Source organism: Pyricularia grisea (assembly GCF_004355905.1).
Source record: "Pyricularia grisea strain NI907 chromosome Unknown Pyricularia_grisea_NI907_Scaffold_1, whole genome shotgun sequence".
Classification (NCBI taxonomy): Eukaryota; Fungi; Ascomycota; class Sordariomycetes; order Magnaporthales; family Pyriculariaceae; genus Pyricularia; species Pyricularia grisea.
The window spans coordinates 6,101,967-6,115,536 of NW_022156716.1; the positions used below are offsets into that span (position 1 = coordinate 6,101,967).

The window sequence follows — 13,570 nt, forward strand, 5'->3', positions numbered from 1 at the left end:
CAATTAAATGTGACACTAAGCTAGCAATGAAAGAGGCTGGCGGTTCACAGAGTCAGCCACTTGAACCACGCAGGATTTACTGTCTAGACTTAAGTCCCTGCCAAGGTAACGTAGTCTCGTAAAAGAGGATACAGAACGCCAGTATGAGACGGCTTAACGAAGTTTCCTCCTAATCAGCTCTCTGTGGACCGGTCCAGACATAGTACAGTCATACATAAGCAAGTTTGGGAGATATGTAAATACAAATACCTTACCTAGGTAAGGTACCTAGGTGAACTTGTTTGGAGTATCTACTGTGTTCAGGCACCAATATACCGTATGTTTGCTTCCCAAATCCCGTGGCCTGGATATTCTAGGTTCTTCGACGGAGTGGTGCGTTGGATTGGACATTTCAGTGTTACAACAAGCCCTCGGTTGGAATGTACTCAAAAGTGCTTGTCAATAGCATGGAAGCCAGAAGTCACTTGTCGTTGAAACATGCCCCAGAGTTGATCCGAATCTCAAGAGCTAAGTGGGTCCTATGAGATCGAGATCCTCGACGTCCGCCCCGCCAACTGCTTGATGCTCTCAGAGCCATACAACAGGGAGCAAGCCGTTGAACCTTTTTTCCCTGTCCAGCTGAGTTGCGATGTTGTAGCGTACATGAGACTACTACATCCTAATTGTACGTAATCAAGACCAATGTGGAAGCACTTGAAGAAAGCTTGGCTTCTTCTTGAGGGGAGAGACGTATTGCAGGTCTTAGCACACATTGAAAAGGCTCGGAAGCTAATCCCTGTCAGCAGCTCTCCGCCAAACGTGCAGCCGCTGGCCCCACAGCTCATAAGGTGGTGACATCATGATGCGCCTGCCTCCTTTGACCTCATCGACCTGTAATGGCACGAACTAAACAAGGCTTGTAGCAAGGGTTTGAGCAATGATTTTGGTTGTTGTCTCGTCCTCAGGTACCAGTTCACTCCCGCGTCTAGCCTGCCTGTGCCGTGTGCGGGACTGAGCGGACGTACTTTGACAAACATAAAACCCGGCTGCTTGCCCAGATTCTCGAGCCACTCCTTTTCTTACCTTCATCACACCACAAACAAATAACCAAGTTGACCTGACTTTACCATCGTTATCAACGAATTCCACCTACTTTTCAAACCCCAAATCAATTCAAAATGTCTCTTCACTGTAAGCATTTCCAACACATAACCACTCGCTTTCCGCTTGGAGTGTTCTCGGGACTGTTGCTATTTCGAGGACATCAACCAACTTGACTCGAAGTCATCGGACCATTTCACGAAAACTCAATTCAGAGCTTCCAGCCATGTGCCTTCTTGATTGCATTGGTCAATTCACAGGCCTGTGTTTCAATCGAAAGGACCGAAAGATGCTAACCTCTCTATGTCTTCTTCCAGACCTTCCCCCCGTTAAGCCCTCGGCCATTGCCCTCGGCACCGTCTTCTGCCAGACCGCCGAGCTTGCCGGTAAGTCACATCAACCATCAGAATGAAATAACAGCAGTCAGGATACTGACGTAAGCTGTACCCAACGGCAGTCCTCTCCCCCATCTTTGGTGCTACCTACAACCGCGCCAAGGCTGCAAACACCAAGGAGGAGTTCCTTCGCTCAAAGGAGGCTTCCTCTGCTGGAATTGCTTGGGGAACCTCGCTGCTCGGCTCTGCCCTTCAGTCGTATGGTGTCGGTGCTCTAATCAACGCCACTGCCACCCTCAGCTACAAGGGTTCGGCTTACCTCGGTGCCCTGATCTTCATGGCTACTTCTGCCCCTGGCGTATGTTCTATCTCGATCCCTCCAGTCATCACCGGATAAATTATACTGACATCCATTCAATAGTACATCTCGCAAGTCTTCTTGGAGAAGCGCCCGCTTGAGACTGTCGGCGTCAGTGTCGTCGCCAAGGTCATGGAGACTGTTGGCCTCGCCTGCGTCCTGACCTGGTGGGGAACCCGCACCAACCCCTTCGAATAAGCTATTTTCTTTAGTCGAACGGTTTGAGATGGAGCGGATGAATATGAAGGCGCATTGAAGGCGTCAAGGCTGGCTGGAGTTGTCAACTGTGTTAATTGCAACCAGGCGTTTTGTTTCGTTTTCTTTTCCCGTAGTTCACAAATAATCAATACCGAAACAAACCAAATACCACTTGACCATGATGTCCTTGATTGCCATGTATGCATGCCTAAACCACGCTTGCAACTCTTTTCACAGCCAATAGACGCAATAATTGATTGCTTTGCAAACCTTAGCCAGCAGTTAAACAACCGAATGTGAACCCACCTGAACGCCCAAAATGTACATCATAAACACCATTCCCAGTTTTTGTGCTGACAAGCCAATTCGGCTATCTAACTCCCCCCAACACAGACTAATCCCTCATAGGAGTCCCCTGAGCTGCTTAGCAAACTCTTTCTGTGCCGTGCTGACCAGCTCCTTGTACGCCTTGGGGTAGTCATCCTCCTCACCATCCTCCTCGATTGCGTCCTTCTTCTTCTTGTCCGCCTCCCGCTTCCTGCCCTGAGCCAAGAGCATCACCACCGACGTGGGACGCTTCGTCTTGGCTGCAGCACCAAGCTCGGCACGCGAGGGAACAAACAGGTAAGGAACGTTGCGCTCCTCGCAGTAGACGGGCAGGTGCATGATGACCTCGGCGGGTGAAATGTCTCCAGCGATTATGACGACGCCAGGGACTTCGGTGGTGGTGGCGGTTTTGGTGGGTGCTTTCCGGAGGGCCTTGTTGACCTCTTTCACACCTCGGAGGAGAGCATGCTTCTTGGTAGCTGTTGAGTGTGAGGAGTCATTAGCAATCTGTATTTTCCGGCCACACACAACCAAACATGTACCATCTTACCCTTCTTTATCGCCTTCAGAACCTTCTTCTGGACCTTGTCATCGGCCAGAGGCAGCGCAAACGACACGAGCGCACCCTTGGGCAGCTCGCCCTTGGCGACAATTGCCTTGGCCTCGTCCATCTCCTCGTCAGATTCGGCATCGTCGACGACGGCGGGAGCCTTGACCGCCGAGCCGGCGGCCGACGCTTGCAGGTGCTCGTCCAGTGCGCTGGCAAGACGCTCCTTGCTCTTCTTGTCCTTCTTGTCCTTCTTTGAGGATTTGGAGACGCCATCCTTTTCACTGCGCTTCTTCTCCTTCTTTTCCTTCTTCAGCCTCGCCGCCTCATCGCCGGCGACATCCTTCTTCTTGTCTGAACCCATTGCTGCTTGCGGTTGTCGGTTTGTTGATGTAGCTTTGCTTTTTTGAAAAAAAAAAAAGATAAAAATTTGTGACCTTGCAAATATCACAAGCCTCAATGTCAGCGGCGTGTGCGAATACGGGGATAATTGGACGCTGTTCGGACAGAGATACAAGCCTCTTTTCTTGCGCCGGCGAGCTTATCTTGAACTTTTCGAGCTAGGCGCGTTGGTGTATGCGAACTTTTTTTTTTGTTCGGTAAAATTTTGATCCCACACCAATTCCCCACACAAAGACATCCTCCGAATTGGGACGGTGCTGCACACTGTCTATTTACTGTACTCTTGCCTGCCAAGGTGTAGTAGTTTCCACCCTCAAGGTTGCCTTGTCCCTCCATACTAAGAGTTGTTCAATAAGGATATTTTCTCTCTCCAGAAGTTATCTCGTCTGGCGATTCGTAATGACATAGACACAGCGAAGATTGCCATTTTTATTCAGGTCAAGTGGATGAAGGATGGAGTATCTCATCGCGATCAACACTTCAATACTAAGATATGAACTAGAGATCACGAATACTTGCACGATAAACACTGAATCCACAGGCTTAATATGAGAAACTGCACAAATTATGACTAACCACGGGATACCTATTATATGACCTAGACAACAACCCGTACCTGCTACACCACAGCAGGGTTGCACGCATTTAATTCCATCCATTAGTCCTGACTTCGTCCCAACTCCTAAATGTGCTGGGCCGGTAACACACACTCAAAAGTCGTCGCTCGCCGATTTGACTGCATCATCCGGCCAGTTGCTTGTAATTACCTAAATAAAATACTACATTTTATAAGACAGTTGGAGATGAAGGTATTGGGCCCTGAAGCTGGGGGTGGGGAATATGGTCGGGTCGTACACTGATTCTCGATAAGCCGGCGTTGCCATGATTGCAGGGATCAAATGATGGCAGCGAGGCGGGGCGGGGATCCCATGACGGTTAGTGGGGACCGCCGTTTAGTTACAGCGTCACGAGTCTCCCATGGGATCCAAGCGAGCAAGTCAGTCAGTGGTTTGAACCACCCATAGTCCTGGCGGGACTTGGAGAGCAGCCTCTCCGTCACAGTGGAGGTGAGTGAGTATACTGCCTACCTATCGTACTAACAAACGGACAGGATGCTGGACCCTGCATCTCCCGTGACTACACTTGTGTCTCTCCTAATCATCAACAAACTCGTGCACGCCCAGTTTTATGACCCTCCCACTGTAGGGGTCAGGTACCCAAACTGAGTGATCCCAACCATTTCTTTCCTTTGCATCATCCTTTTACAACTGCTACGATCTTCTCGACGTCTTTCAGGCGCCATTCTCTTTGCCTACCTATTGAGCTATCTTAGGTACCTACCTATACACATACCTATTAATCAACCGCAGCTCCAGCCTACCTGTATCTATCTATGATCGTTATCCGAATAAACGCATCCGCCGTCACGTCATCGCACGCGTCCATGCTGTGAACAAACCGAACATGACAAGCCCCGCAACTCTACACCCAGACCTCCCATCACCTGAGGCTGCAGTCTATCGCGTCAAGCCTGTGGGTTGACCACGGCTCCTACCTTTGTTTTCTTTCTGTAAATTTCAAACGCCGTTCAGTACATAGCCGCCTAGGAAACACTCGCGAGGCCCGCGGCGGCCAGGCAGCCAGCACGACGAGATGGCGACCCTCTTCCAGTCCTTCCGGGGCTCGGCCATGCCCAAGCGATTGCTTCGCTACGCCCTTGCACGCCTCGATCTGCTCGACTCGGATGCACTTGACTTGGACAATCTAGATCTCGCCATCGGCCGGAATACTGTGTTGGAATTTCGTGATGTTGGCATCAAGCTTCCGGTGCGTCTGCGGTTGAAATCACCATGGCTTTACCCTTCTTGGTTCGCATCATACTAATCACACAAACTCACTTTACAGAAACTGGCTAAGCTCCTTGGCCTGCCGCCTACGTTCACCCTGCTAAAAGCCAAGGTTATCCTACTCCGCATCACGATACCGATGGACATTTACAGCAGCGCTCTGAAAATCGAGGTAGACAGGGTTGATGTCCAGCTCAAGGTGGAGTCTAAGGATGACATTGATGCACGGTCCCGGAATACAACACGAGGACCTACGGATGTGGTGCCCAACACCGTTGATTTGGCACAGTCGTTCTTGGAACAACAGTCACCGAAAGAGAAGGAGGAGTTGGAAGCAGCCCTTGTCGCCGAGACTCAAGACGTCGGGGCTTCCCTTGTGCTCGGCGAGGAGGAGGACGACGAAGATGAGGGTAGCTATGGAACAGGCCAGGCCCTATCATTGCCTGCCTTCCTTGCCAACTTTCTCCAGGGTATAGTGGATCGCACTCAGATACAGATCCGCGGTGTTACCTTTCAGCTTGATGTCAGTGTTCCTTTGGAACCCAACTTGACTGCCCCAGATGTTGTCACTGTGAAGCTTGCGCTCGGCCAGATCGATGTTGAAGGGGTCACTACAAGCCTTGGACCAAATGAACAAGATGGCCCCAAGTTTGTTCATAAAGAGGGCAAGCGCCATGTGTCCCTGCAGGACATCACCGCATTCCTCATATCTGAAGCGAATGTATTCTCGACTTTTGAGAGGACCGCGTCTGTTCCACCCTCACTCAGCCCACAATCTTCAGCTGCGTCGGCCCTGAGAAGTCCGGTATCGCGAGAATCTTCCTCCATGTCTTTCCAGGAGCAAGAACTTGAGGGGCGTTCGACACAGTTTCCTGGATTTGAGGATAATATGGGGGACAGTGAAGCTGCACTCAACATACCCTATGACCTGAGTGATGAGGATGATGACCAAGAACCCGGAAACGAGACGGCAGCATCATCAATGTCTACACCAAGGGCCTCGATCCTCCATGACCACTTGGCACATCGAGACGAATCGCCTTTCCTGCAAAGTCATACGCCACATACGGCAGCGATATCTGACACACATCTTGATGCGGGCCAATCGAATGAAATGTCACCACAGTCTTCACATGGTTTATCAACCTACAACCAAATATCCCTGACCAACTCGGTGCTATCAAGTTCCAGCAGTGGAAGTTCAGGCCAAGAAGCCACCGAAGACCTCACAGAATCACATCTATACACGCATGAGGACGCAGAAAGCATGTATATGAGCGCCTTTTCCCAGCATGAACCTACCCCTCATAGTGTGGTGCCGAATGAATTAGATCCAAGTGAGTCAGGGGTAGGAGTACCCTCCCCACAAGGAAGCAGGGATGAACCAAGTCTATCGCCAAGCGCACCATACGGCCTCGAAGAGTCCCAAGTTTCCTCAACAGCTGGGCTTCAAGGGCTGGAGATGTCACAGGGGCTGGACGCATCAACCGTATCGGAGCAAAGTGATTCTAGTCCTGTCCCAATCATTCCTCCTTCCACGGATGGAGATACCGAGGCACAGACAGAGTCTTCAGTTCAAGGAGAGCGGCATGATAGGAAATCACAATCACCGAACGAGTGCCCAACTCCCCGTGAGCCAACCCGGCTTGCTAAGAAGGTGCTGGCCCTCGAGACCCTTTCTCTTTACCTACCCTCTTCGCAAAAAAATGTGCACGTTGTCCCGCTTGACGGCCAATCGTCGCCTGATGAACCACAACCGCTGAGCCCTAACCTTACCAGTTCAGCATTCCCTCATATCCCTGGTGCATTTGGTGCGAGTAGCTCATTGCCTCCTAGCCCCTCTCCGATGAGTTCTACACCTACCGAAGTGGATGTTCAAGAGCCCAACGACGGTATTCTTGAAGCAATCTTGTCTCCCATTAGCATCCAGTTTGATGCCTCTATTGGCTTTATTTTGGCGATGGTGGTCTCAAAACTGCTTGGAGCTATCAATCCTGGCAAGCAGCAAGCAGCTCAGGAGACGGCGACGGCCAAACCGAACACAACGAGCGATGCAACGGCTCATCAAGCGGTCAAAGTCACGTTGCAGGCCGTTTCTTTACTGTTCTTGGAGCGACTAGGTGGCGTTTCTGAAGCACCAGACAGTATGTTTGGCGTACGCACTTCAAATTTCGATGCAGATATACTTCTGCAAGCGCAGCTGCGAAATGTTCAGTGTTTGCTGTCATCGGACGAAACTGCGATCGACGCTGAAAGCTTCACGTTTGGATATGCTGGAGAAGATAGCCACATCATCTCATTTGACAGGAGCAAGGAGATGATGGCCTCCGTCAAAGATGCTATACCATCGCCAGGATCGGAAGTTTCCATAAAGCTCAAGAAGGCGGCGCCGTCTTCCAAAATTGACATTGCAACGTTGCCGCTTCAGATATGCCTCGATCTTCGCCGCCTAGACGAGACTTTCAGCTGGTTTGGCGGTTTGAGTAGCTTCCTTAATATGGGCTCATCCATCGCCTCCATCAATGGCATCGGCAACTCCCAGCCCGCAAAGCCACAAACACGTCCGGCCTCCCGGGGAGTCAAGTTTGACACTCCTATAAATCCCGACGATCGCTCCGCCACGTCTGATAACAAAATCAATATGCGTATCAACATGGTACGACTGGATTTGATCGGCAAGGATTGCAACGTTGTTTTGGAGACCAGTGCATTCAAGCTTGTAAGCCGAGATGAGGGCATCGGCATCGCCTTGCGCAAAATCCAGGTGCATGGACCGTATTCTAACGAAAGTGGCGACCATCCACCCATTTCGGTTACCATCACCGGGACGCGGATTGAGTATTCGATGACTCCCAAGGAGGCTGATTTGGAGCGTCTGTTGGAACTGATATCTCCGTCGAAGCTCAGAGACACCCCAGACGACGATGAGATTATGGTTGACACTCTCCTTCGGCAGAGAAGAAAGGGATCGGTCCTCCGACTCAAATTCGACAACGTGGCTGCTGACATTTCGAATATCCCACATCTTGGCTGCTTACCATCGCTTGGTGAAGATCTCGCCCGACTGGGTACTGTTGCAAAATATCTCCCCGAGGACGATCGGCCGGGCCTGATGTCACTGGTCCTTGTGCGCAACGCACACGTTTCTGTGGATGTCGGCGGCAGATTTGGTGTCGTTGCAGCTTCAATGACTCATTTCGATGTCGCGCACGTTACTGTACCGTCGCTGCTGGCGGTAGCAGCGAGATCTCTCGAGGTCAACCGCAATCAGATAGAAGAGCTAGTAGGGTCTTCTCTCTTGGCGTCACATGGCGATGAGGAGACGCCTGTCCTAGTGGTACGGTTAATCGGAGGTACTGTCGAGCCTACCATAACAGTGAAACTCCGCGGACTCAACGTCGAGTACAGGGTTCCTACGATCATCGACCTCCTGAATCTTGGCGAAGATGCCACTCCGCAGGATTTCGAAGCCGGCCTTGCCGCCTCTGTTGCTCACTTGGGCGAACAGGCTCATGTTGCTATCGCGGGAACGTCTGCTATAACGGCAGGACACAGTCGCCAAAAGCTTCCTGTTGTTGAAGTATACTTTCTTGATTGCGTGGTCGGGCTCAATCCTCTTGCCATGACTTCCAAGATGGGCATTGTTCTTTCAGACAGTTGCCTCAAGGTTTGGCTGGAGGAGAAAGGCGATGCCAAAGCAACCTGGCACATCAAGCAGGCATCCATACTTTTGATTGACGATGTGGCTGTCCTTGACCCTGAAGGCAAGCAAAACGTCAAAAGACATGTACATCGACCGTCAGATCCCGTCAGCGCCAAGATTTGGGACATGGACTCCGTACTGTGTGCTCAAGGATTCGTTAGCATCAGCCAGATCCGAGCTGCCATCATACGGGTAAAAGCCATACAGGACGAGGATGGACAACGTCTTATTGACGTAGAGGTCCAAGACAACTTCCTCGTTCTCGAGACATGCGCCGACTCCACTCAAACTCTGATCGGCCTAGGCAACGCTCTGAAACCGCCGACGCCACCCAGCAAGGAGAACAAGTTCAAAACAGAGATTGTCCCTATTGAAGACATGCTGGCATCTATTTCACAGGACGCATTCGGGAAAGCCGAAGGTGACTACAATTTTGACGATGATTTTGGAGAGCCCGAGGATTCTGGTTGGACCGAGGATGACCTTGACGAAGACTTGGATATAATGGGTACCTTGGAGTCGCAAGATGGTGGACAGAACACACGACAGCTATTGTTCGACGCTACTTCATCTTCGATCATGTCGGATCGCACGACGACGCAATACGCTAATGACGAGGTAATATTCAGCGGTTTCAGCGAGAACCCCAGCCACGCCAACAGCCCCGATATGTCTGTCGAGAATGCCTTCTTTGCGTCCGTCCCTGCCAGCGAAACCCCACAGCCTGAGTGGAAGTCAGCAAAGATGCGTGAAGTTGTGCCCAAGGAGGCGACAGTGAAGAAGTATCCCCTGAAAATAAAGATTAGGGATATGCACCTGATTTGGAACTTGTTTGACGGGTACGATTGGCAGCGGACAAGGGATACTATCGGCAAGACGGTGGAGGAGATTCAGGCAAAAGCATACGAACGAAGGGCACGGATGGACAGGCGAATGGGTTATCACGAAGAAGACGGGCTTGAGGAGGAAGCTGTGAGTGACTTCCTGTTCAACTCGATCTACATCGGGATCCCATCGCATCAGGATCCGCGAGAACTCTCGCAAAATATCAACCAAGAGTTGTACGGCATCAACCCTTCCGACACAGAATCAGTCGCAACGACAGCATTTACCACTACCACTAGCCGCGTGGGTGGACCATCTCGACCAAAAGGGAAAAGGCTAAAGCTCACCCGGAGCAAGCATCACAAGATCACGTTTGAGCTCAGTGGAGTCAATGCAGTAGTACGACTGCTCGAGCCTGGATCGGAGGAGACACAAAGCTTGATAAGAGTACACATCCGCGATCTCGACGTTTACGACCACGTGCCTACGTCTACTTGGAAGAGATTTGCAATGTACGATGAAGATCATGGCCCGCGCGAGATGGGCGTCCCAATGGTCGACCTCAAGGTGCGCATCGTCAGGCCTGTGCTCGACGTCACTGCCGAGGAAATAGTCATGTTTGTGAATGTTCTTCCGCTGCGACTGCATGTCGACCAAGACGCTTTGGACTTCATAACACGCTTTTTCGGGTTCAAGGATGATACAATCAAGACGACAAGCTCTCCTAGCGACGTGCCATTCATCCAGCGCGCCGAGATTTTTGACATACCTGTCAAGCTCGACTTCAAACCTAAGCGCGTCGACTACGCAGGTATTCGGTCCGGTCGCACAACTGAGTTTATGAACTTTATCATTCTTGACAACGCTAGTATGGTGATGCGGCATGCGATTATTTATGGGGCATTGGGATTTGAGCGATTCGGTGAGATGCTCAACGATGTTTGGATGCCCGAGATCAAGCGCCACCAGCTGCCTGGTGTTCTTGCCGGTCTAGCACCGGTACGGTCACTCGTTGATGTTGGCAGTGGTTTCCGTCACCTTTACGAAATTCCCATCCGCGAGTACAAAAGGAATGGTCGGGTTGTCCGCTCGATTGGCAAAGGAGCGGCGGCTTTTGCTCGCACTACTGGCACTGAGTTGATTAAGCTAGGGGCCAAGGTGGCAATCGGGACGCAAAACATGCTTCAGGGTGCCGAGGGCCTTCTCGTCGAAACCCCAGAGCACAATAGGTATGGAGGTCCGGGGCCGTCGACGGTGCAAAGACCCGGTGAATGGGAGGAGATCGATGACTCAGAAGAGGAAACTCGCCACCAAATCTCACTGTATGCGAATCAGCCCACGGGTGTCATCCAAGGGTTGCGCCATGGGTACAGAAGTCTTAGCCGCGACATTAGCATCGCGCGACAGGCCATCATTGCAGTGCCAGGTGAAGTCAGGGAGAGCTCAAGTGCGACAGGTGCGGCCAAGGCTGTTCTCGAAAAGGCGCCCATTTTCATTTTCAGACCCGCAATAGGGGCTACCAAGGCAATCGGTCAAACACTGCTGGGGGCGACAAACAGCCTGGATCCGCAAAACCTTCGGCGCATGGATAATGTGAGTTTGCCAATCGAACCCCTATTTTTCGACATTAGGCAAGTACTGACTTTCGCTTCTGCAGAAATACAAACCCGACCCTAAGTCCTAGCGGGCAGGCTGGAAATGTGAAAGACCTGGGTGTGCTAGCATGTGATGACCTTTTTATTTTTTTTATTTTTTTATTTCTATTTTTTTCACGTGGAGCCCTGCGGAGGAGAGGTCTTTTTTTTTTTTCTTATATCAGTAAGATCAGACATCGGATCCTTATGTAGGTAGGGTATCATTCCTTTCAGACTGCTTTTTCTCGAGTAAGTAAGCGATACGCATAAGGTGTTTTACGGATTATATTCGGCGGGTTGCCTGTTAAATTGTTTTATCTCTTTTGTTTTCGCATTAGATCCGGCGTCATCACATTCCTGGGCGGGTAGGAGTACTGGGCATATCTCGTATTGATTTTGTACTAAAGATGCAGATTGTTAACATAGAAGAAACAAATCATTGCTCTAGTTCTTTCAAGGTTTGGCGGTTGTTGACCGAATAGCATCAAGGTGTCTATAGTCTTCATGGACAACACACTTGCAGTTCGTTAACATGCAAGCTTGTTGGTGGCAACCAGAGTAGGTACATTTGTAGCCACAACGGACCCGTTCTATAAACAAATTTGAAGGCTGGGAAAGCACATACTCAGCACTATCGTCAACTTAAGCTTCCCACCAAGGTACCTACATACCTACCTTACCTTATGTGCCATTGATAGCCCTCACCCAGGCAACTGAGCGACACGGTAGTGCTTTCCTCTATAAATACGAAGTCGTTCCCACTTTCTCTCGATTTCAAGGTTTTCCTTTTATTCTTTTATCTTGTCCCCCTTGTACCTTCCTTGGCATATGTTCAAGTGGTGCAACACAGACAGAGAGACAGACGCCTTGAACAGCATAAATACCTAGAGGTACCTACCTACCTAGACCTGCCCACTCAACCTACAAGATGAGCGAGCAAAACGAACCCGCAACACCTTCCACCGAGGATACCATCACAGAATCAAATCACCAGAATTCTGAGAAGAAACCGACCATGGGGATGCCTACCATCTCCTCGCCAATGAGCGGAAGTCAGAGCAAGTCGCCTGTCGACAGTGACTCTGAGCCTGCTGCCGCCTCCATGAACCACTTCCAGATGTTCATGGAGAGTCTTGCGAATCGTACCAACGGTTCTTGGGTTTCCTTGGCGAAGAAATCGTCTCAGCGAAAAGGAATCGCCGGTCGCTTTCCCGAATTCTTTGACGGAGAAGTCTGCCGCGCTCAACTCAAGACTTTTCTGGCCGACCACCCGCCCGACCCATGGAACCACGGCTGGGTAGAGATCCAGGGCGAGGGTACTGTCATGTTTGCCTCGAAGCGGCAAATGGACGTTTGCAGACAGCTGACCAAGCTAGTCATCCTCTCGCATCTTCTCGTCTTCAACTCGAACCGTCTCCTCACCCAGGCGCTTCGGGACATACTGCCCCTGGAAATCGACTCTGCCTTGTTTAACCAGGTACGAAACGAGGCTTACCGTCTGTTCAGCAAGTACGAAGATGATTTTCTCTGGGAGGGTGCCTACGTGAGTTCTCCCATTTCATCTTCTGTCGCTCTTCTTGAGACTTTGAACAAGAATATCATCATATCTAGCTAGTGAGACCTCTGACAACTAACCACGCTCGTGTGCATGTGGACAGCAACTGGTCAACAACATGCTGGACCGTCATGGTCATGCTGTGACGGGTGACTTCCGCCTCGACCCCGAAGTCTGGGAGCGCAACTCGGAGAACCTTGTCCACACTGAACAGTTCTTGCTTGACACGTTTACCAAGGAACTCTGGCTCGAATACTTTGACATGTTCGAGGACATCGCCGACTGGAACGCTGTGTTTGAGGACCGTACCGCTATGCCCTTCTTCTTCATCAGCACTCTCTACACCACGATCTGCTTTGAGATGGTCGAGGTGGTCCTCAGCGAGCGCCGAATGAACCCAGCTGAGCTAGAGGAGGTCACTACCAAGACTGAGGCCAAGGGCAATGAGGTGATGCAGCCTCCCGTGGTTGCAGGAGCCGCCACACGCAACACAGTGCGCTGGAACACAGACCCGGATGGACGGGCGCACATGCACTGCTTCCTCGAGATGATGGGCGCGTACCCGGACTTTTTTGATGTGGAGCTGGACTTGTTCCCTTGGATCCAGTGGAAGGAGCCCTCGACAGATGCACTGCTCAGGGAGATATCCAAGAAGACGATGAGGCACCGTTACGTCAAGAAGAATGTTCCCAGGGTCCCCAAGCGAAACAAGAAGCTCAGGTTTTTGGGAGACAGGCAGTTCGCTTGAGTTGATGTCGG

The 13,570-nt window shown here is 50.9% G+C and overlaps 4 protein-coding genes across 4 annotated transcripts; 3 read left to right on the plus strand and 1 right to left on the minus strand.

The window, feature by feature from the left end:
* The first annotated feature begins 902 nt into the window (after positions 1–902).
* PgNI_01885 (uncharacterized protein) lies at positions 903–3,420 on the plus strand. The gene is made up of 5 exons (XM_031121957.1): positions 903–1,170; positions 1,398–1,466; positions 1,538–1,773; positions 1,837–2,777; positions 2,849–3,420. The coding sequence occupies exons 1-4, from the start codon at positions 1,158–1,160 to the stop codon at positions 1,969–1,971; spliced, it is 453 nt and encodes a 150-aa protein (XP_030986510.1). The 5' UTR covers positions 903–1,157; the 3' UTR covers positions 1,972–2,777; positions 2,849–3,420.
* On the minus strand, positions 2,374–3,209 carry PgNI_01886 (uncharacterized protein; the record flags this gene model as incomplete). The annotated part of the gene is made up of 2 exons (XM_031121958.1): positions 2,374–2,777; positions 2,849–3,209. The coding sequence occupies 2 exons, from the start codon at positions 3,207–3,209 to the stop codon at positions 2,374–2,376; spliced, it is 765 nt and encodes a 254-aa protein (XP_030986168.1).
* A 1,006-nt stretch (positions 3,421–4,426) lies between the features above and the next one.
* Positions 4,427–11,701, plus strand: PgNI_01887 (uncharacterized protein). Its single transcript, XM_031121959.1, has 3 exons — positions 4,427–5,074; positions 5,153–11,215; positions 11,280–11,701. The coding sequence occupies exons 1-3, from the start codon at positions 4,901–4,903 to the stop codon at positions 11,304–11,306; spliced, it is 6,264 nt and encodes a 2,087-aa protein (XP_030986169.1). The 5' UTR covers positions 4,427–4,900; the 3' UTR covers positions 11,307–11,701.
* A 444-nt stretch (positions 11,702–12,145) lies between these two features.
* Positions 12,146–13,559, plus strand: PgNI_01888 (uncharacterized protein; the record flags this gene model as incomplete). Its single annotated transcript, XM_031121960.1, has 2 exons — positions 12,146–12,799; positions 12,915–13,559. Coding segments are annotated over 2 exons (1,299 nt in total), but the record flags the coding sequence as incomplete, so codon positions are not given.
* Positions 13,560–13,570: the final 11 nt, after the last annotated feature.